Below are 23,656 nucleotides of genomic sequence, written 5' to 3'. Positions count from 1 at the left end.
CTGCTCAGTGAAAGGAGCACGACCTCACACGTACGCATGATGACTTCTAAACTCTCTGAAACTGGGTTAAATGTACAAAACTCACCCGGGTCAAATTTCCAGTGTCAGAAACATCAAACACAAATGCCTCCCCCAACAAAATCGTGTGACCAAATGTTTAACTACCACGAACAAAAGCCCAGAGTCACTAAAGCCTCTTCGTAAGAGCTAAAAGGAGTCTCTGAAAACGGCAATTAAAATTAGTTATCAGTACTCAAGATCCTTCAAGAGATGACTTATGAATGCGAGCCAAGGTTTATGTTCCACCAATGCAATTACTAAGCTACTAGCTATTTTACCAAAACAAAAAGCCCAATGAGCCCCTTTTCTTATGTGAATAAAATGTAATTTGACAAATGAAATCCAAATCCTTCCACTGTCCGAGCAGGGCAATCTGAAGACTGAGAGTAGGGTAGGCACTGCAGTGATGGCTGACCCACAAGGATGGTCAGTGTAATTGTCCTTCTCAGGGGAGACAGGATCAGTAGGCACTAACTTAACAAAGGGCAGCCCACATGAAGGGCAGGGCTTCTGAACACCAGACCACCTTCTGGGTTAATACCCACACCCACCGTGTAAAATTGAGCTCCAGCACATACTTATAAACTCCTTAACTGGAGGAATTACTTAAGGAGACAGGTCCGAATCAAGCTAATGATAAATTACTACAGGTCAGCCTCGAACCAGCCCCTTCTTCCGTCTCCCTCTGTGAACCTGCTCCAACTCCCCCGGTGAGTACTATAGTTATTTAGAATCTACTGTCCAGATTAAATAGTGCACACTTTGGATTTAATTTAAAAGAGAAAACATTGTAGGTCTTATAAATCCATGAAAAGAATATAGTAAAACCACTCTCTGAATGTGACCCTGAATATTTCATTTTCCCCCAGAGTGAAGAAGTACACAAGCTTTAAATAATAAAGCTTAAGCCATAAAATAAAAATGAAAAATTTAAACATGAAGGTCACATATGCTCACTGCCATAAGAAACACTAAAAGATGGTAATTTTAAAACCATGAGGTGGCTTATTAAACTAGAACACGGTGAACTTGATTTCACCTGCAAACTCTTACCTTGAATCCATCCTTCTTGTTTTTATCCAAACTTGACCATTCTCCAGGCTGGAAATTCATTTGAAGAGAAACATAAGTCACTAATAAAAAACAGTACCTATAATTTCACAATCTTTGGACTCTACGGTAAGAACTTCATTTAATTGGCATAACAAGGGAGGGAAATGGCTCTAATTACTCAGGCAGCACTGTTCCTCTGACAACAAGATTAGACCAAAGACAAAACTGACCCTTTTAATATCTTCTATGCACTTGACAATGTAGCTCTTCTTGATTGTTTCTTTCACTGCATATGCGTCACTAAGGATTGTCAGGTGCTCCTCCAACGCTTGCTGAATGAGGCTACTGGGCAGTGTGGGAAGATGAGCCAGTTCCCACAGTACGTCCAACACCTACAATCACACCACAAAAGATGAGCCAGCCAACAGGCAAACACAACGACATTAGACATTGTAGCTAGGAAAACTCATTTGATTCGTCTACCTTGCCAGAAGTGGTTTCAAAGCGAGCTTCCCGGCCTATCCGGCCTATCAGGCTCAATAGCTTCTGCCTCACCCTGTCACTCTCAATCTCCCAGCTCTGTGCAACGGAAAAGCAAAGACACAATCTGTTAGCAAACTGGCAAAATAACACCAACAAATTCAAATTTGCCCTAAAGGAGCTTAACAAGTAAGACTATATTTAAACAGGAGCTAATTTGGAGCCTCTGGGTGGTGCAAAAGATTAAGGGGTTGATTTCTTGCCCAAAGACTGGCAGTTCAAACCCATCCAAGAGCCACCTCAGGAGGCAAGCCTGGAAACATGCTACTTGAAAGGCCACAGCCTTGGAAAGTCTGCGGATGGAGCTCCGCACAGCTTGAGATGAGATCGCCTGACAGCAACTAACAACCCTTTGGAAGGCGGAGACCTCAAAGCGAGCTATTTTAGCAAAATTTAACAATAAGCAATTTTGGCTGAGCACATACCTTCTGAATGAGAACAAACAAATGATTAAGCTGATCTGAGTTAAATTTCACAGCTGCTGCAGCAATAATAGTATGAATATTCTCGATCACAGTGGATGATTGTCCTGACTGCAAGAGGGAACGGTAGAAAGAGTTAAGGAACGGTTAAGACTGCTGTTGATTTACTGAAGTCAAAGCAGAAAGGCGAGATGCACAGATGCTCCGTCACTGAGCACGCATACCTGTGATGGCACTGGCAAGGCTAGGTGAAGCAACCAGTACCGACAGTGATCAGCTGGCTGTATTTAAATTCCTCATATTGTAAAAGCTTATGACATAAATACAAATACAAAAACTTTTTAAAGGCAACAAGTTCTCAAATCCGACCCTTATTAAGAAAACAAAATCTTTTCAGCTGGCTAAAAAGATCCAAAGTTACTGACAGTTTTGATAAATGATCTTGAGAGCTTTTCTTAGTTGAAAGTATTTTCTGCCTCATTTTTTTTAATTGCTCAAAGGTATTGTGTGACTTCAATTAATATTTATTTATCTCGTATGCATACTTTTTATAACCTCAATCAGATCTTCACTGCTTGTCTTGTGAAAAACTTGAAAGGCAAGGGGCATTTTCAGATTTAATTTTACAAATACGTGATGACGAACCATTGCGCAAAGGATGAGCTAGGTTTACACAATATACACATCATGGTTTACGATCTGCAACCTGATGTGGACTCACAACTTGCAATCAGGAAATGAGACTATATGAAGGTACACAATCAAAGTCAGGATGTGAGAAGTACAATCTGGAACTATTTTCTTTCAGCTCTACACCTAACCTTTTATGGCAGTGGTTCTCAACCTTCCTAATGCTGTGATCCTTTCATACAGTTCCTCATGCTGTGGTGACACTGCCCCCCACCCCTCATAAATGTATTTTCGTTGCTACTTCCGAACTATAATTTTGCTACTGTTATGAATTGGGCAACCCCTGTGAAAGGGTCGTTCGACCCCCAAAGGGGTGGCGAACCATAGGCTGAGAACCACTGTTCTATGGTCTTTGCTGTATTGCTGAACCTGGGGCCTTGTCACAAATTACATTTCCCAAATCCCTCTGCCAGCTTCTTCCAAATATGCTGTGCCAGTGAGAAGGCACTGCTGGAAAATTGGAAGCTAAGAAAAAGAAAGGATTTCTGGCTCAGGGTCAGACAGTGGGTGCAGGTGCTGGCATTTGTAGCAGCAAGGGATTCCAGAGCCTTGACGGCCTCGGCACCTTTTAGGCAGTACTAGCATTTTAAGCATGAAACTAAGCAAGAATTTAATGTCATATCATTATCATCCTGCCGGTGAGTTCCTTGGTAGATTAAACTATATTGAAGCTCTCCTTTTTGTAAGTGAAAATTGGTTAAGCAACAGCAATTTTACACAACTCAACATAAGACACAGCCATAGTGCCTAGCACACGACAGTCGGCCAGGAAATGCTTGCTGAGTAAATTATATTGATAAAATGTGATAAAAGTTTAGACAACTGATATACCTACACAATTCAGTAATGAGCACCATCTGAGTGCTTACCAGATACCAGGTAGAATGTACTAGATTAACAATGATTTCCAGTGACGAGTAGGTGTGGCATGTTATTTTAATGATGAGGAGACTGAGCCTCATACAGTACTTGAATAAACTGGCCAAAAACACAACTCATCTGCAATGGAGCCAGGATTCCATGTTAGGCTCGCTGACTTAAAGTTCATGCTCTTAATCACAAATCTCCTTTGCATGTACATCAACTATCTGTGATATTGCCCTCAGTTACAAAACACTACCCTTTATTAAATAAAAAATACATTTAAAACATTAAGAAAAGGCAAAAACAAATCTGAATGACTTACTTGTATCTTCCAGATTTTGGTGAGCTCATCTAAAGACAATTTACTACCCAAGAGTTCAATAATCCCCTTTATACGATCACAGTATTGCGCTTGGTCTATGTTGCCTAGTGGAAAGACAGCAGAGAGGAAGAGAGATGTGGTAAACACTAAGTACTACTCTACTAATTCAAAGCAATCATAACTTGCTGTAAGATTGCTTAAAGGCTAAAAAGTCAAAGCAACAAGTTTGAACCTATATAGCAAAGTTATTTATAACTATATGTTAGGTAGTTTTTGTTTGTTTCTTTTTTAAAGCAACTCACCTTCCAATGCAATTGACAGAACGGAGTTCTCTACTAGCCAATCTAGTAATCTGTCTGTATCTATCGCATTCTTCACAGACTTAGATAAAGTGCTGTCTTCTATTAGTTTGGTTACCTTTAAAAAAAAAAAGAAAAGATTATTGTGACTGAATCTAATATAAATATATGTAATCAAAATCTTCACATACCCAAGCTGTGATTTTTATAATGTCAAGATGTGGTCTGATCATTCACCCAAGTTCATTTATTTGAAGTTAACAGACTACCCATCTGTGACGTCTCTTTAAAGGCAGCATGGAATCAACCTCTTAGAGCTCACCTTCCTTGAACCACTGTTAAGAGGCTCAGGGATAAGCAGCTGAACTAGGCTCAACCAAGGTACTCTTCCCGATTTTGAACTTGGGACTAGAGAGCATCAGTCCCCCTCTCGTGATGGGGGCTGCAGAAATGTAAAACTGAGGCACTGCCAATGACCAGGATCTCTGTCATACAAAATACGTTTCTCTGGAGCTAGGTAGATAAAGAGACCACATGCCAAAACAGCACAGAGAAGACTTGAAAGAGTCCTGGCAGTAGCCACATCTTGAATTCTGGTTGTTCCTGCATCCACAAAAATTCTTGCCCTTCCATGGTTTGGGTCTTTAATCCTCTGTTTATGTTACGCAATCCAGCCTCCTTCCAATAAACTCTTTGGTCTAAGACAGCGGTTTCTCAACCTGTGGGTCACAACCCCTTTGGGGGTCGAACGACCCTTTCATAGGGGTTGCATAAGACCATCAGAAAGCACATATTTCCGATGGTCTTAGGACCAAGCCACTACTCCTCTATCCATGTCTCCTGGCACCCGGCCTGAAGACTGTTTGTTACCCATGCTACACCATGCTTCAAGACAAAATTTCATTTATTTCTCATTAGAAATAAATATTTCACAATATATTATTATTGTTTTGTGATTAATCACTATGCTTTAATTATGATCAATTTGTAACAATGAAAATACGTCCTGCATATCAGATATTTACATGACGATTCCTAACAGTATCAATACTATAATTATGAAGTAGCAACAAAAATAATTTTTATGGGTGGGGCTCACCACAGCATGAGGAACTGTATTAGAGGATCGCAGCATTAGGAAAGTTGAGAACCACTGGCCTAAGAGGTTTCAAGATCACTTTATTTCATTTGCAGCCAAGAATTCTAATTAACAGAAGAATTGAAAAATAAAACCTAGAATTATGAACTATATAAACTCCACTTCAAAACCAACTCCACTCCACACCCAAACCAACTATGTTCCTTGTCTGAATCTACACAAAGTCAGGATATTACATGACCTTATTCCCATTGTTGTGCTAAGACTATCACAGATGTAGTAATTCTGTTTCACTAATTAGGATATTTGGGTTAAGAAAGGGCTGCCTTAATAAAAATAAAAAAATTAACTGCACCCTTAGGTAAAAATTAAATCCCAAAGAGCACATTCCTAAAGACTGCTGCTACTGCTATTAGCCGCTGTTGAGCTGGCCTCAGACTTATGGTGAGCCCAAACTGTGTGATCCATAGTTTGCTACTGTGATCAACATCTAGATGATTGGGGGAAGCAGACTGCCAGGCCTTTCTCCCTAGTCTGTCTTATCTGGAAGCTCTGTTGCACCCTGTTCAGTTACTAGAGCAGCACACAAGCCTCCACTGGCAGAGGAGTCTCGGTTGTGCTTGAGGCACACTGGCCCACAAGTATACCTGGATCCCCTGCGTGGAAGGTGAGTGTGCTACCACTGAACCAGCACCACCCTCTTCCAAAGCTTGACTGCCTAGATAATCTCACAAAAAACATAATATAAAACAGTCCGGGATTTCAGAGAATTAATCTTGAATATATTATAAATAAAAAGATGGGGAAAAAAAGATGGTTTCTCCTTTATGTACCAATAGAGCTCAAAATGAACTCTGAAGAAGCTGCACTAACCGCAGGCATTCCACATATAAAACACCGTTTTCTCAGTAATCTTTAGATTAATGGCCCCACCTTACAGCATAACTTTAAAGTGTATATGCCTTAAGTGTTGTTGAAACAAGTGCAAAACTTACTTCTTTGAGGGAATTCATTTTAGCACTGAAGTGTGGCGATTTCAGCATGCGCAGCAGGATGTCCAATCGTAAGTCATCCACAACTGTAACCAGCTCAGGTTGGAAGCGCATGCAGAGTAGCTTGATGGCGGACAAGAGCTCAGGGATGCTAACCAATCTCTTTTAATTAAAAAGCAATAAAAAGGAGAAGAAAATTAGGAACATCTTGATCTCAGATTTTCCAGCATAGCAAGGAAATAAGGAAGAACCAAAGAATATAAAACTTCAATATTTAAGGTAGCAGATGGACACTGGGCCTCTACTCAAGTACTCTCTAACTTTGTTCTATTAAACTGGCATTCCATGATGCTCACCTTCCTGACACGATCACTAAAGACAAAGTGGGTGCATAAGCAAATGTGGTGAGGAAAGTTGATGGTGCCCAGATATCAAAAGATATAGCATCTTAAAGGCTTGCAGATAAACAAGCGGCCATCTAGTTCAGAAGCAACAAAGCCCACATGGAAGAAACACACCAGCCTGTGTGATCACAAGGTGTAGAAGGGATCAGGTATTAGGCATCAAAGAACAAAAAAATCTTATCATTGTAAATGACGGGGAGTGCAGAGTGGAGACCCAACGCCCATCTGTAGGCAACTGGACATCCCCATACAGAAGGGTCGCGGGGAGGAGATGAGCCAGTCAGGGTGCAGTATAGCACTGATGAAACATACAACTTTCCTCTAGTTCTTAAATGTTTCCTCTCCCCAACCCCACCTCCAGGATCCCAGTTCTACCTTACAAATCCGGCTAGACCAGAGGATGCACACTGGCACAGATAGGAACTGGAAACACAGGGAATCCAGGACAGATGAACCCCTCAGGACCAATAACAAGAGTAGTGATACCAGGAGGGGAAGGGGAAGGTGGGGTAGAAAGGGGGAACCAATCACAAGGATCTACATATAACCCCCTCCCTGGGGGACGGACAACAGAAAAGTGGGTGAAGGGAGATGTTAGACAGTGTAAGACATGAAAAACTAATTTATAAATTATCAAGGGTTTGTGAGGGGAGCGGGGAGGGAGGGTAAAAAATGAGGAGCTGATACCAAGGTCTCAAGTAGAAAGCAAATGTTTTGAGAATGATAATGGCAACAAATGTACAAATGTGCTCGACACAATGGATGGATGGATGGATTGTGATAAGAGTTGTACGAGCCCCCAATAAAATGATTTTAAAAAGAAAAAAAAAGTCTGAAATGAGGTCTTAACAACAACAAAAAAGAACTTGAATACTAATAATAGTCTGTTGGTATCAGGTACTCTGTGTGCTTAATTACTTCCGTGTTGTTTGGAACAATGATGGCACACAGAACAGAAAAGAGGAGGGTCCTGTGAGAAAGTCAAGGATAGTAAAACAAGTCCTCTCAACTTTAAATAATAAAATTGCTTTAAATAAGTTTGGATAAGATTTTTCTACTGCTCTATTTAAAATGGTCATTCCATATATATTCTAATATTATCAGAATTGATACATCAATAAAAGTCACTTCCAGAGAATCTTTTATACTCATTCTCATGACAGGCCAACACCAAAACTGGTGCTTCATGAAAAGCATTTTTAAGTGAGAAAATGTAAGCTCAATGAATTTAAAGTATATATTCACATGACCAGAATCTCATGAGCTAAGGTGTCTGAACTATGCTTGTAGTCCTGGCTCCATTTCCATGGACAAACTGGCCAACAACCTCCCAGACAGCCTTTACCTTGTCTTTGAGGTCCTTCTCCTCCACGCTGCGCACATCCTGGATCGTAGTGAGAATGACTGGGTCTAGCATGGGCTGCAGAGAATAAATGCTACAGTTAATAAGGGCTCCTGAATCTGTGCCACAAACAAAAGAGTCCATTCCCCATTCACAAAGGAAAGGGTGCAATGAAAAGATCTTCATTCTAGGATCAGATCAACACCAACTAGCTAATACACTCCCGTGAAGCCTTATGCAGGATCTCTGTTGCAGTGGGAGGAAGCCAGGGCGATCTACTTGTTAGGGTGATAGCCTGGACACCCTTACTCAGGCAGTTCTACCCCATGCTGTAGGGTTGCTAAGAGTGGGGATCCCCTTCAAAATCAGCCATTGTTTAGTTTAGTTTTGGAAGCCAGATTTCCATCACTCAATGTCTCTAAGTTTCTTCCCATATTACACTGGTGCAGTGCCTGTCATCACCATTTTTAGGGGTAAGTTTGAATAGCAATGAAAGAGGATACAACTTTGAAAATATCATAATTGAATACATATTTTAAAAATAGTTCATTATTTTCTATTTTATTTTTTAAAATGAAGACATGCTATAAGCCATGCAAAGTACTGTCCCATGCAAGACTTTCTAGATGTGGCCTACCGCTCAGACTCATACATACACCTCACTCCAGAATGGAAACCCAATCAGATAACACTACACAGTATGAAAAAGCTAGATCTAATTTACCACTTCCATATAGTAAACAAATTAGTACACGTTAGAAACAGCTGGTGGGGAGAGACGTTGGATACTATTTGGACCATGAAGACATTAGCAATGAATTAAAATCACATTAGGAAATTATCCAGAAACATTTTTTCCTTATACACATCATGACAATTATATAATAAGGACTGAAGAGGCAAGTCCTAGTGTTCTTGTGAGCAGGTGCTAGGTCCTTCTAAAACCTCACTGCAATTCTATGAGATAAATATTATCGCTATTTCAAAGAAGAACTGAGATAAAGAGGTTAAAAAACAACTCTTTCAGCCACACACACAGCAAGTGATGAAGACAGCTGTTTAAACTTGCATCAGGTAGCATTCACTGTGCTATGAGTTTATTGCTGAACGCATTTAAGTTTGGAGAGTTTGAAATAATTAAAGTGAAAATGAATCTAAGCACAATTCTGATTGGAACCTCATCCACTCCTTAATTCTTTCTAAAGTAAACGGTACTGAGGTAGTTAGTTAATTGTGCCAACCTGGCTGACAAACACATGTGGGGTTAATTGAAGGACGGAGGGATAAATGGCCTTGGTAAGCCTCGCCTTTCTAGTTCTCAGGTTTCTTGCTTTGTGATGGTCGGACCAGGGTGCAGCTGCCTTAGCCAGTTCGCTGCTTCAGCTGGCAAGGCTAACTTCTTGCAAGACACCCCACATGGACCTACCCCGATGCAGCCCTGGGTGCTGGAGCAGCCGCGTGGAGACAGCTGCCAGCGCTGAGATTCTTACATGTTCACTGATTCAGCTTTCCTCCTGTAGTCGGCATCATAGTGTGTGTTTTGTGAGAGAGTAGGACTTTGTGGATGGGTGTTGGACAAATGGGTTAATGTTGGACTTGTGGGCTTGGGCAGCATTGGGTTGGGATGTTTTCTTGATGTGCACTTAACCTTTATATAAAATGATCTCATATACATGAGTTTCTGTGGATTTGCTTCTGTAAAGTACCCAGACTAACACAGGTACTTATACAGAATGTCAAATGAACTTACTATTAACTATTAATTAGCAGCTGAGCTGTTTTGGATGACTTTCCTCCAGTGGAGCAATACACAGTTAAAGCATGTATTTCAAACCTACTCTGGGCCCTTATTTACTAAAAAAAAACCTCACCGAATCACCTTGCCTCTTCATACCTTAATGTTTTAGTTACAAAACCAAAGGTTATAGTCTTGAATGTTTAATAAGTTGAAGAGCACTAACTGTTTTGAAAGAATATGTAGTCATTTTATTGCACTTAAAAATCTTACATTACCTTAATATCTAAAGAAACATTTAACATTCTGAAATAGCATTAATTTCCACAACCTATGTAAAAAAAAAATGATCACACCTCCCATGTTAAAATGGCATTACATAAATATGGCATTGGAAAGAAGGAATAGTGCATACAAAAACATTATTCCCAAAGAATGCTATGCTTTCAAAATCTTTATGGTGATATTAAAAAATCGTAAAAGTTATAGATTTCGCTTATTTATAAAGAAAATACAATATTTTTAGTAAAATGTGTTAATGCCAATAGAAAGAGAACAAGGAACTATGACAAGCCCTAAGCACTAGAAAACGGAACTCTCACAGCTTTGACTAGTCCACTAAGAACCTGTGAGTAAAAGGACGACTTGGTGAGTCCAGTTAACTGCTTAACACACATCTAACATCACACACGATGGCCCAACCAACAATGATGACTAAACACCACACTGAACCTTTTGCTTGTTCACTGACTCCTGGTAAAACCACAAACTGCTCCAGGGGGTTCTAAGCAGTGATCGCTACAGGAGCAAATGGCTAGGCTGTGGTGCTGCTCAGTGGGTTCTGCAAATTGCCATTCTTTAAGTTACAGTTGAGTGTACGTCATTAATGTCCCCTAGGGGCCTTTCATCATGGCACTGAGGCTGACATGATGCTGCAAAGTAGGTAGTGGCATATGCTTTTTTTCATACAGAAAGAACAGCGAAATATGTGCTATCATATATCAATTATACTGCTACTATGATCACTTGAAAAGCTATACAGTCTCTCAAACATCTCCTATATTTTAAGTTCATGTTTTCTGACTAAAAGTACAGCCCATCTATGAAAGAAAGGAATTATTCTGGACAAGGCAGGATAATTACTGTTTGCATGTCACACCGGTGGCCTTCTGAAGTCCACGCAAAGGGCTTGCTCTTACCTGTACCACTGAGGAGTTCAGGTACTCTGCACACACTCCTAAAGGTTGCACCAGTGCCGAGACTGCCTGTCAAGAGACACAGTCAGTGTCAGAAATAAATGTGAGAGGGCTTCTTCCTTTCAACATTAAACAACTCCATTTCCACATCTCAGAGAAAATTTTAAATAGTGATGTGATCAGTCATAAATGCATGATTAGAGAAATTATACTGTTGGACATGACAAATTCACAAAAAAAACCCAAAAACCCCTCACAACTCTTTTAAATTATTATTGAAACTTAATGTATTTTAAATCAGAATATGCCAATAGATCTTTACAGGAGGACTGGATGAAATGATACTAATTCATATTATAATAAACATTTTTAGACGGAAAAAAAAGAATTTAGAGAAGAGGTGAGATGTGAACACCACCAACATTAAACCCTTAGAAACAACAAAAGACAATGATAAAACTTCACTCAAGTGCACCATGCTGTTACTAAGTAGAGAGAACCAGCTTTGTGGAAATGGAATTCTTCACACATCGGTTTGGATATTTAATACAATTCCAACCATGATCTTTTTTTTTGGGGGGGGGGGTGTCTCCCCACAGTCTCCCTCCGGGGAACTTGACATGCTGAGTATATTCAGAAGAATAAAAATGTAAGAATAGCCATGAAGTTTTATCTGAGTGATTAGCTAAAATCACTCTGGGCCGAAAGGGTATTACAATGATTCATAGTGCAGCAAAAGCATAGAAATGAACCAAACAGTGAGTGAGTGGGTGAGTGAATGAATGAATGAGAGGAACAGAAGTCACACACAACAGAGCTTCACTTACCCCAAGTTCTATATCTTCTGAATGAAGCTTGGCTTGGATTGCTGCAAATCCGCCCAATTCTCCAAACTGAGAAGGGGAAAAAAAAAAAAAGGCACAAGTTAAAAATGCCATATTTTAGTAATTAAAGCAAGGAACTAATTCTGTTCTTTTATCTCTATGCTATGTGATATTTGGTCTCAAGATAATCCTCACTAAGGTAAGTGCTAATTCTCATGGTATATAGTGTGAGAGATATGCTTGGCCTAAAGCTAACATTTCCCTGTATAAAGAGTATATACAGAGAGAGAAGAACTACACAGCCTGTCTCCTCAGGAAAAAAATGCTGACTATTCTTTGTAGCGGTCACTTATTTAAAATATCAAGCTCTGGGTTAGTTCAGTGTTGTTCCTTCTGACTCACACAAACCCATGTTTGCAGAGAACTGCTCCACAGGGTGTGAGGCTGTGACATTTCAGTTGCCTGACTTCTAAGGCAGAGGTTCTCAACCTGTGGGTTGCGACTCCTTTGGGAGTCAAACAACCCTTTCACAGGGGTCACCCGATTACAACAGCAAAATGACAAGTTATGAAGTAGCAACAAAAATAATTTTATGTTGGGGGATCACCACAACATGAGGAACTGTATTAAAGGGTCATGGCATTAGGAAGGTTGAGAACCACTGTTCTAAGGGTTTGAACTGCTAATCTTTTGGTTGGTAATTACGTGCTTAACAGTTTTCACCACTCCAGAGATTCCATGAACTTGTATGAAAAGCATTACAATGATCAAATGAATAAAAGCTGGATACCTTATTTACCAAATCCACAACCCATCCATGAGGCTCCTATGAGAAAGGAAAACAGAAAATGAGACGGCACTATAACAGCTTCCTCACAAACCCTGCTTTTGTTGTCCTAAATGAAAACTCGGAGAACAAATTCAATTTTGAAAAATATGTTCTGAAAGTTTTCCCAAGTGTTTCTTAATTGTCTGACATTGCTGTACACAATTCTTGGGAGTCCATGAGAGCATTCTGTTGGCAAGGTCACCATATAAGACATACATGCATTTTACTAGATAGTGTACTAACACTACTAACTGTTCTGAAAGAAATCACAATAGGAGTTTCTGGATAGACTGGGAGAAAAAGAAAAGAAAAAGACAAGGCTTGCTGATTTAATAAGACTGGTGGGGAACCCCTGACACTTAGGGCTCCTTTAACACAATTCAGGCCCTGCAACTGCGCACACCTGTGTGGCTCAACTGTTACTTGAACAAGAGAGGCCTCTCAGGTGAACAAGAACACCAGGGAGGTATGTATTCATTAGAACAATCAACCATAAGAGGTCAAAGGGCAGTGCTTGCTCAAGAATAAAGCTCAGGAAACAGAGAGGGATAGGAACGAAGAACAAGGGGTCAGAGCAAAGAAAGGGAGGAAGTGAGAATTACAGTCAATGTTGCGAAATCAAATGTGTAAAAGCTGTCAAATGGGATGCAAACCTGAAAGAGAGCAGAACCTGGAGTTGGACTTATAGGTTCTTTCAAGAAGCAGGTGTGTGAAGTTGGGCAGTGACATTATTAACCTGTGTGTTCCAGTTCCTCCCTGATGCAATGGGGCTAGAAATAGGGCCTCACTTAGTAGTATGGGGGGATTCCATTTAAGCCCAGCTCAGCTCTTGCCTCAGCTCTCGCCGGACCCTCCAAAACAAGGTCAAATACCCCCTCCTCTGTAGCTTATGGATCATACACATTGCACCACGTGTTTATTAAACTGTGATTTCCTTCGTTTTCTTACTTATTTCCACCAATATACTAATACAATACTATACAATAGGAACCATGTCTTAGGACTCCTTCATATTGAGAGGAAGGATTGTCATATTTCTATCTCCAAAGCCCCAAATAATATTGGGCACATCATAAATGCTCAATAAATGACAGTTAACTAAGCCTCTCTTTCTACTAAAGCAATGGAAAAAAGTTTCTATCTACTAAATGGACTTCCTTCAACAGTTTCCTCAAAACATAGCTGAACTAAAGGGCTAATGAGATTACGGACTTCTTATGGGCACCTGTTCTTGGCACACTGAAGCATTTAACTATAAAGGCATTGATCCTGGGCTTGAAAAGCAAAAGCTTCGATGCGTCTGCAGCTTAAAAGAAAATTATATGCGACAAACGAGCAGATTACTTCCCTGGTGCAACGTGTCATTTCAGATGTCCACGGCTCTCAGACCGCTCTAAGAAATAGGGGTGCCAATTAAACTGGGATTGTGGTAAACTAATAAACAGCATTGAAGTCATGAGGTCACCTCTCATTGAAGGAAGCATCATTTCAAATCTATAAAATTCTTCATGATGTTTGTTAACAGTTCTAGGAAAGCACGTAGCAACCAAAAAACTGTTACAGTAGTTTTATGAGCCATGTGGAATATTTGACATTTTTCATAAACTGTTTTAATCTTTCCATGTGAGTTACCATTTTTTTAGCACAGAAAATCCCCCTTTCAATACACTTCCCAAGAAAAAGATGAAGCAAACTCTTGAGTACCTTTTGGAAAGTAGACACTGGTGAAATAGCAAACACATTCCCTTCTCCAAACACTTCTGCCCAACTCCTTTGAGATGCTTTCATTCTGTTTTTAAAATGGTATTCATTATCAGGATTGAAAGCCTAGATTCCAAGAGAACAGAGAAACATATTATTACCTATTTCTATAGCATTAGAAAAGAAGATAAAATATAGCCGTGGACGCCTTCCTTCATGAATGGACTGTTGCAAGAACACTGAGAGAGCTTATTCCTTCATGCAGAGCAGCAAACAACTAAGGAGGTAGGGGCTCGCCTGTCCTTTCCAATGTTTGCTGTGGGGCAGGGAGGGATTCAAAGCACTGTGAAGCCTGGACTCCCCCAGGCAGCACCTGGACAGTGACAAGAGAAGTTACCGAGGGAAGAGCTGGAGCGAGCATCCCTTCTCTGAGCAGCTGCTATTAGCTGTCACAAGAAAAGAGCCAGAATCCAAACCGCGTGAAAACCCAAACACAGCAGTACGTAAGTTGTAAACAATCAGGGAGAGAACAAGGAAAGGTATTCTATGGGCTGAAAAACTGTTAAATTTAAAAAGGTATTTCTTTCAAACTGGAAACACTGGATGGTTACTTGGATTTTAAAATAAAAAGCAAGAATCCTAACTGCTGTTAATATCTTTAATGATGAAATCATCATCACAATTAATTATAAGCAAAAGGTATTTTACACAAAGGGCAAAAACACCAAGTCTTCACTTCAGATCTCCCTTACCATTGTAAGCACACCCAGGAGACCAATGGGAATTGGATCCTGTTTTATTCTCTCTGCGACCAGTTCTATCAACAGCATCAGCATGTTGTAGATTCCTTCATGGATTTCAGTACCCCACTTGTGAACAGCACTGGATGTTAGGAGCTACAAAACATAAAGGGCAGTCTAGGGTTCAACTTGAGAGACAGAAAATAAGCCTATAGCTTAGCAGTTCAGTATCAAATAATTAAGAGATTATAAACATAAGTCTTATTTTTTTATGTAGATGACTTGCTTTGAAAGACCGGTACCTGCAATGTCTGCCTACTTGATCACTTAGAGTTTTGTTTGGGTCTCGAATTTTCATTTCCTTCCATTAAAGAAGCAGACGGCCACACCTGGAGTGGCTAGTGGGTCTGAAAATGCTGACCTTTAGGTTATGAGCTGAGCAGACTGTTTAACCACTGGGCTACCATCAGAGCTCTTTATTTGGTTTTAGGAATACCTTTATCAATTTAGTTCACATATGCTTTCCTTTTTGTTATGTCCAAAAGTAACATTTGATTTTTGAAATGTTTAAAGAAATCTAAAATAGCTCCTTCTAGGCAATAAGGCATTGTAATTTTGTTTACTTAAAAGCAAAATTTAAAAAAGCAAACTCCCCGCCAGCAAAGCTGACTCATAGCAACCCTTATAGGACAGGGCAGAACTGTCCCCGTGTGTTTCCCAAAATGTAGTCATTGAGACGGGAATAGAAAGTCCCATCTTTTTCCCAAGGAGCAGCTAGCTGGTGGTTTCAAATGGCTGGCCTTGCAGATCACAGCCCAATGCACATAACCACTGTGATAGCAGGACCTCCTTTATTTTTCTTAAACATCCAATATAAAATGATTTTATAATTGAGGCATTTTAGGTAAATTGGTGTGTAGGGAAAAGACACAGGGATGTATCCAAATTCATCATCAATGGATTCCTCGAACCCCCAGTCTTTCAGTCCTAAGGGAAGTCTAATTCAGGGACAATGGCCAAAGCAGGGAGGGGAAATCAAAGGATTTCATTTATAAAATGATGGCAAACTGATAGAGTAGTTTAATGTTCCCTAAGATTTCCCTTCAGAGGAAACATGCTGTGCAGCCTTGGCTACACTGGAAGCCCTTAAAAAGACCAACCTAGAAAAGGGCCAATTTCTTCTAGAGCCACATGGGGGAAAAAACTCAGTTCCAAATTTTTTAAAAAAACCAATTAGCTGCCTAACTACATGTTCCGCTTATATTTTCAAAGTAAGTACCAGAGCAACAGGAAGCACGGGACTAATATGTAAGAAACTGTATGTGGCGGAAGCGCCAGTCCCCCGGCCACCGCGTCTGCTCTCCTTTGTCTTTGAGAAGCAGAGATCCGGCTACTTCCCAGAAGAGGTGGGGAAACCACACAGCACCTTCGTGGAGAACATGATCACAAAGGTAAACATCAACAGCCAAGCCTGGCTTTCCCTGTGCTGGGATATAATCAGTGAAGAATCGAAGCTGGCCTGAAAGGTGCAGAAGTAGCAGCCAGGCTCCTTTTGAGCATCCATCCATGCCATCACCTCTTACTCATATTCCTACCCTAACATTTGAAGCAGCTGGTTAAAAAGTTTAGTGGAGAGGGGGAGGGCAGAAGTAGGGTCATCACACCAGGACACAAAGCTAAAAGAATCAATGGCAACTATATATAATGCAACAGCATTTTTGGCAGCCAAGAATATAGAACAGAGCTCTTTTGATCCAACCAAAAGAAATCTGCCTTGTTGATGAGGAGAGAACCTACCCTAATGGTGCTGTGTGCTGGGTATTGGACAGCTAACTTCAAGGTTGATGGTGCAAACCCACCAGCTGCTCTGAAGGAGAATTATTGACAGCCCCAGCTCTCACTAAGAGTCAGAATCAATTTGATGGCAGTGGGTTTGGGTTTAAATTCTAGAAGAACATGACATATACACCTTTACATAAAAAAGAACAACATAATCTAGCAGAATCAAGGGTTCTTTAAGTGACCATGTATTGTACTGTTACTGACAGCTTAGAGTATAATGTGAAACTATTCTCTAAGGTACGTTTATAAAGAGGGGAGAGTATTATAATCCAAATATACAACTTTATGGAACTGGCATGATGCAGGACTTTCTAGATCTAAAGATCATCAATCTAAAGGCTAGGTCCATTGATGAATAATAAGCCCTTTTTCATAACTCTGGGTAAACCTGCATCTTCTCTTTTGTTGTAAGTTCATACTTATGTTCTGATGTGTTTAGCAATGTTAATTATAAAACTTTATTATTTTCAAAAAGCCACAAAATAATTTCAAACTATAAATTGGTAATGGAATTCATCCAAAATGAAGGTAATTCTTTGTTTCATAGTCTCCTCCCTAAAATGATAATTCAAAATTTTAAAAACTTTCTTCCATTTTCCAAGTATATATTTATACACGTGTATATATGTAAATATATAAATTTTAAATGACTATTTTGGGGGAGAGAATATGAAATAAATTACCTTCATTTTGGATGAATTCCACTAACAATTTGTGTGTGTGTGTACACACACACATATGTTGGACAGAGGGTATTTACCTTTGCTGCAAATACATTCACTGATGTGATGGAGCATTCAGGAGCAAAGTTATGACAACTTCTTAGACACAACCAAACACCATGAGAGGGAATGAGTCCCTGGACCTGAGGACTCAGAACCGTAGTCCAGGGGCACACCAAGACATAACATAGTCTACAATCACGATATTCTACTACACCCTCCTTTGGTGAGTAGTGGGTAGAGTCTGAAAACCGTGAGGGGCCATCTATGGTGTAACTACAGGTCTTTTCTTGTTTGGAGCAAAGAAGAGTGATGAAAATCTAAAACACTCAGAAACCATTAGTCCAAAGGACCAATGGACCAGAGAGCACCAGCCTCCACAACCCTGGGACCAGCAGAACTACCACCAACAACTGCTCTGATCACATGAGAAGGTCACAAATGGAAGAGAAATGTGGAACAAAACACAAAGTCATAAAAAAAGGTTAGGCTAACTGGTTGGATACAGAGAGATCGATAAGCCCCAAGGTCCTTAGTCACCCTTCATGTGAGTGACAACAACCTTAATCCCACCAGGGATCAATTCTATCCAAACTTTCAATGACCTGAGTCAATTCTGACTCATGGTGAACCCCAAAGAAGAGACAGGCAATCAGGGAAAGAGAAACTCCCGCGAGGTCTGAACACCTTAGAAAAATCAACCATCCGCGAAAAGGAGACAAAGTTCATTTCAGAAGGGTTAGGAAAGAAGGGCTAGAATGGAAAGATGAACTGGAGAAGAAGTGGGCTGGCCACGTGAGTTTCCTGGTGCGGGCTAAAACCAATGAGATGAAACAAAATGGTGTTTGGACTGTTAAACTGATCTGCTCTGTAAACCTTGACCCATTCGCAATACAGAGCTAAATAAATAAGTAAAATCTGCTTTGTTAGGTTTTAAGCTGTGAATTAAAAGGCGACTCAGTCTACCAAAATATGGACAAGGACAACTGTTTGTAAGTAGACAGCTTGCTTTACTGGGTTTTCAGATCAATATAAACTTTATCCATCTGTGGTCCTAGCAGTTTACTTGCATGCGATACAGATGGAAGTCAAAGCTCAGAAGCACAACACAGCAAGAGACTCATTCAGTCAACAGACGTTTACTGGGATCTTTCTGTGAGTTACACTCTGCAAGGGGGAGGGGGGTGCAGCAGACAGCATCTATGACAGACGTAGTCCCTGCTCTAGTGAGAATTCACGACTCATGTTCTGAAAAGGTTATCACGCTGAGTCAGAATGCTCTTCGAAACAGGAGCCCTTTGATCTGCCATTCTCACTGTTAGGAAAAACTGTGACCACACTGGGGAGCAAGCATATCGCTCCAGTTCTCACAGAGACACTGCAGTATGCATGTCATTTCGCCAGTTAAAAGATCTGATCCAGTCAAACTACTAGCAGTTCGAAGTATCTGTTTCGGTCTCGCTGTATGTTAGGGAGCTCTGGTGGCACAGCAGGTTAAGCATTGAACTGTTAATAACAGAGAGGTTAATGGCTCAAATTCACCAGCCACCTTGAGGGAGAAAGATAAAGCCGTCTATTCCTGTAGAGATGCAAAGTCCCAGAAACACTAGTTCTCAAATTGAATCAACCCTATGACAGAAGGTTTAGTCGGTCTATATATGATAAAAAGTGACCTAGGGAGCCCTGGTGGTGCAGTGGTTATTCCTTGGCCTGATGGCAATTTGAAACGACCAGCAGCTCTGAAGGAGAGAGACTGGGATTTCTGATTTACAGACTTAAGAGACCCACAGGGGTCGCTATGAGGCAGCATGGACTTGAGATGGTTTTATTGTTTGATAAGCAAATGTTATCTTTCTAAGCATCACAATCATTAGTTTACTAAGATGTGTATGCAATTTTCTAGTATAATCTTAACTTATTCTTTGGCAATTAATAGAAAGTAAAAGATACATTCAACCAGACAAATGCAAACAAATGGATGTAAAACAGCAAAACATTTATAGACTCCAAGGTTAGAGATATTTTTCTTATAGTAGAGGATTCATTGGTTGAACAAGATTCATAAGCTGGTCTCACACATTAAAAAAAAATTTACCTCCCCTAAAAAAAAAAAAAATCAGATTATAGCATTTTTCTTACCTTTTTAAATGCTTCAGGCATACACCTATCCATAAATCTTTTACAATTCTCATCAGACTCGCAAAGACCTGAGCAAAATAAAGGGTATGTATATTACTTAAATTTTAGGCACTTCATGGAAATACTATATACATCATTCAAAATTTAGACATATGAAGTTATCTTAGAAATTTTGACTCTTTGGTGCTTGCTTAAAGGCAGAATATAAATTCTCAGGTGAGAGAACTAGCTGAGAAACCATGGGATTAGACTAAGGAAATGCTAATTAAAACTGATTTTATGGTTGATTTTATGCTTCGGAACTTGAATGACCTAATTAAACAGTTAGTAAAAGACCAAGAGCAGCTATATGCTACCACTTATTGCTCTCCCAAACAGCTCTATAAAAACACAAATATCAGTAAATGTCAAAAGCACCCCTCTCCAAAACAAACTGACGAACTATGTTATCAAGTATAAGGGAATGGGCCTGCCTCCATTCGTTTTGAACTCCGTGACAAAGTTTGCTGAGTGGTAGAAATAATGTAAGCTGAACACATTTTCTTTTTCAGACTCATTGCTTGGTGCAGCACCTAGATCCTAGCTGGCACTCAGTAAATGTTGCGGCTAAGAAACCAATCATTAAAGCAATCACAGCTAAATCTACTCTTAGTCAAAATATTTCTTCTTAATGTGTCTCACTGAATAATGATGGTAACTATGCATACCTTGAATACAAAAACAAAAGACCCACTAAACCCCACAAAAGCAGCCTATTTCTTATTTCTTCCTCCCCGCTTCTCACTACCATGACTCGAATTCGATCTTGCAAGTCTGGCTAGACCAGAGGATGTACACTGGTACAGATAGGAACTGAAAATACAGGGAATCCAGGACGGATGAGCCCTATAGGACCAGTGGTGTGAGTGGCAAAACAGGGAGGGTAAAGGGAGAATGGGTAGGAAAGAGGGAACCGATTACATGGAACTGTGTGTGACCTCCTCCCTGGGGGACAGACAACCGAAAAGTGGGTGAAGGGAGACGTCGGACAGGGCAAGATATGACAAAATACCCATTTATAAACTATCAAGGGCTCATGAGGGAGGGGGGAGCGGGAGGGAGGGGAAAAATGAGGACCTAATGTCGGGGGTTTAAGTGGAGAGAAAATGTTTTGAGAATGATGTACGAATGCGCTTCACACAATTGATGTGTGTATGGATTGCGATAACAGTTGTAATAGCCCCTAAAAAATGTTAATAAAAAAAAAAGAAATAAAATTACATTTTTATATGAAAAAAAGCAACCTATTTCATTTCATTACTGAAATCAGTATGACAAAACCTTTTGTTTTTATAGATTTATAGTATACAAGTGTCCTTATATTGACACATACGCTTCTAATCTAGTAATAGTTCATTACTTTATTGATTGTCTATGCATAAAGCATTTAACAGGTACTTAAGAGCTGAAATGTTTGTTAAATAAATATTACTTGCTTCTCTTACAAACAAAATAGAAATAAGCCATAAAGTGCCCCAGTTTCTGTGGATGAAAGCAACTGATTTAGTTTTGTTTTCATTCTACAGGGATAAACAAAGACCAAGAGAGTAAGTGATCTGTCCAAGGTAACAAAATCAGCAATGAAAGGACTAGGACTAAGCCCAGGCCTCTCAGGTTTTCATGGGATCGGAGGCCTGAAAACTTACCAAGTCGTGCTAGGTAGGTAGACGCCAACAGGCATTTGCCCAGCGATTCTTCTCGCTTGTAAGGGATGGACCAATGATCAGTCAAAACACGGCTTTCCAGTTCATATAAATTTGTTGTAGGGAATTCAATTCCTTCTCCAGAGCAATTTCCATTTTCATCATTCTTCTGACAAACAGGGGTTAGGACAAAAAGCAAGTAAATGAATTAGTGACTACTTAAGACAACGGTTCTCAACCTGTGGGTTGAAACCCCTTTGGGGGTTGAATCGCCCTTTCACAGGGGTCGCCCAATTCATAACGGTAGCAAAATGACAGTAATGAAGTAGCAACGAAAATAATTTTATGGTCGGGGAACTGTATTAATGGGTCATGGCATTAGGAAGGTTGAGAACCACTGACTGAAGAGGTTTAAATTTCTATCAATATACCAATAATGTGGATTCCACTTTTATTTCTCCTTAACACATCTTTCACCAAGACTACATCCAATTTCTTAAGAGCTTTCATTATTCTGGCACCCCCACATCCTCTCTTACACTTCTCAAGTCTTTACTTCAAAAATAAACTCAAGTTCTCAAAAAATATCCCATCTACCGTCCCTGGCAGTGAGCCTATTCTACTCCCGTTTTTTCACTGGGGGGGGGATAAATTTTTCCCATTACAAGTATCTGCCACCTTCATCTCCTCACCCCTCACACCAAAGTAATCTGGATTCGAGTCCCTACTCTCCCAGAAGGGAGCCCGTCGGACTCAACTACTAGCCACAGAGTTGGTGTTGCAAACTCAGCCAGAGGCCACTTGGAAGGCAGCCTGCTGGTCTGCTTCCAGAGGCCAGCCTTGAACCACAGCGGGGAGTTCGAGGCTACTCTAGGTACTGCTGTGCTGCTCTGCTGGTGCCCGGAGATGGAATCCAGGCATCAGCAACTCGCAACTCCTTCACAGTAGTTATTGTTCAGGTCACCGTGACTAACTTCTTTATACAATTAAGTCCAATTGACACGGTCCTGTGCTCCCCTTATTCCTCAAAAGGATTTGATCTGGGCCCCGCGACTCGACGAGCTCTCGCGAGACTGGCCTCTTCCCAGGCGGGAGCTCGGCAAGAAAAGGGCCATGCTCCGTTGAAGCGCCGAGATCGGGGCGCTCAGGGGCGAGCAGCAGGATGAGTCCGAGCCTGGCATTTCTCAGGCTCTTCCTGACCTGGAGGTGAACTCGCACCGAAAGGCTCCATTAAGGGAGCGGAGTATAACGGCAGCCCAGGACATCCAAGTCGGTGGTGGTCGGAGAGCTAATATAATCTTTGCTCCTGTTCCTCAACGGAAATCTTTCCAGAAACCCCAAGTCGGCTAGTCCGGGAACTGGGGAAATGTTCGGTGGGAAGCACGCGGTTCAGGAGTGCTCCGGGGAGAATGCCGCCGGAACCAACTCGGGAGAGCCGTACCAGGCAGCCGCAAAGCGTCCCGGCCGCGCTCAGACAAGCATGACTGAGTAAAATCATCACCCCCCGCCCCCCAAAAGTACCTGATTTGTGCCCACTTTCTATGCTTAAATTACTTCCTGTACTTACTTCCCAGGACTGCACACTTCCCTGTTCTCTTCCCATGGATCTGGTTGTTCTTATTCTATTTCCTGTTTCCTTGAAAGTCTAAATCAGCAGTTCTCAACCTGTGGGGCTCGACCCCCTTGTGGGTCGAACGACCCTCTCACAGGGGTCGCCTAAGACCATCGGAAAACACATATTTCTCACGGTCTTAGGAACTGAGACACGGTTCCTCATATCGATCTCCAGGCGGGTCCCGCCCACATGCAGATACACCCACATTTGAGTACCCGGCGTGAAGACTGTTTGTTACCCATGCTACACCAAGCTTCTAGACAAAATTTCACTTATTTGTCATTAGAAATAAATATTTCACAATATATAATTATAAATTGTGTGATTATCACTTTGCTTTAATTATGTTCAATTTGTAACAATGAAAATACGTCCTGCCTATCAGATATTTACATGAGGATTAATAACAGTAGCAAAATTAGTTATGAAGTAGCAACGAAAATAATTTTATGAGTGGGTTCACCACAACATGAGGAACTGTCTTAAAGGGTCGCGACATTAGGAAGGTTGAGAACCACTGGTCTAAATATTTTGATAATTCAGC

At 40.6% G+C, this 23,656-nt stretch overlaps 1 protein-coding gene across 1 annotated transcript in view; it reads right to left on the bottom strand.

The window, feature by feature from the left end:
* USP24 (ubiquitin specific peptidase 24) overlaps window positions 1–23,274 on the bottom strand; it is a 98,546-nt gene extending 75,272 nt beyond the window's left edge. The window contains exons 1-16 of the mRNA XM_004699640.2: window positions 23,245–23,274; window positions 21,501–21,666; window positions 19,816–19,883; window positions 15,125–15,268; window positions 14,376–14,498; window positions 12,633–12,668; window positions 11,846–11,911; window positions 11,022–11,087; window positions 8,091–8,165; window positions 6,345–6,503; window positions 4,254–4,368; window positions 3,952–4,055; window positions 2,079–2,186; window positions 1,597–1,692; window positions 1,344–1,505; window positions 1,114–1,161 (exon numbers count right to left, since the gene is read on the bottom strand). Of these exons, the coding sequence (XP_004699697.1) occupies window positions 1,114–1,161; window positions 1,344–1,505; window positions 1,597–1,692; window positions 2,079–2,186; window positions 3,952–4,055; window positions 4,254–4,368; window positions 6,345–6,503; window positions 8,091–8,165; window positions 11,022–11,087; window positions 11,846–11,911; window positions 12,633–12,668; window positions 14,376–14,498; window positions 15,125–15,268; window positions 19,816–19,883; window positions 21,501–21,666; window positions 23,245–23,274 (1,566 nt within the window). The remainder of the gene's footprint in view (window positions 1–1,113; window positions 1,162–1,343; window positions 1,506–1,596; window positions 1,693–2,078; window positions 2,187–3,951; window positions 4,056–4,253; window positions 4,369–6,344; window positions 6,504–8,090; window positions 8,166–11,021; window positions 11,088–11,845; window positions 11,912–12,632; window positions 12,669–14,375; window positions 14,499–15,124; window positions 15,269–19,815; window positions 19,884–21,500; window positions 21,667–23,244) is intronic.
* Between the last annotated feature and the right edge of the window lie 382 nt (window positions 23,275–23,656).

The sequence above is a fragment of the Echinops telfairi genome, unplaced genomic scaffold (genome assembly GCF_000313985.2).
Source record: "Echinops telfairi isolate 266 unplaced genomic scaffold, ASM31398v2 ScPeMD7_443;HRSCAF=831, whole genome shotgun sequence".
Taxonomy (NCBI): Eukaryota; Metazoa; Chordata; class Mammalia; order Afrosoricida; family Tenrecidae; genus Echinops; species Echinops telfairi.
The sequence above is the reverse complement of the archived record's forward strand: the minus strand, read 5'-3'. Positions and strand labels throughout refer to the sequence as shown.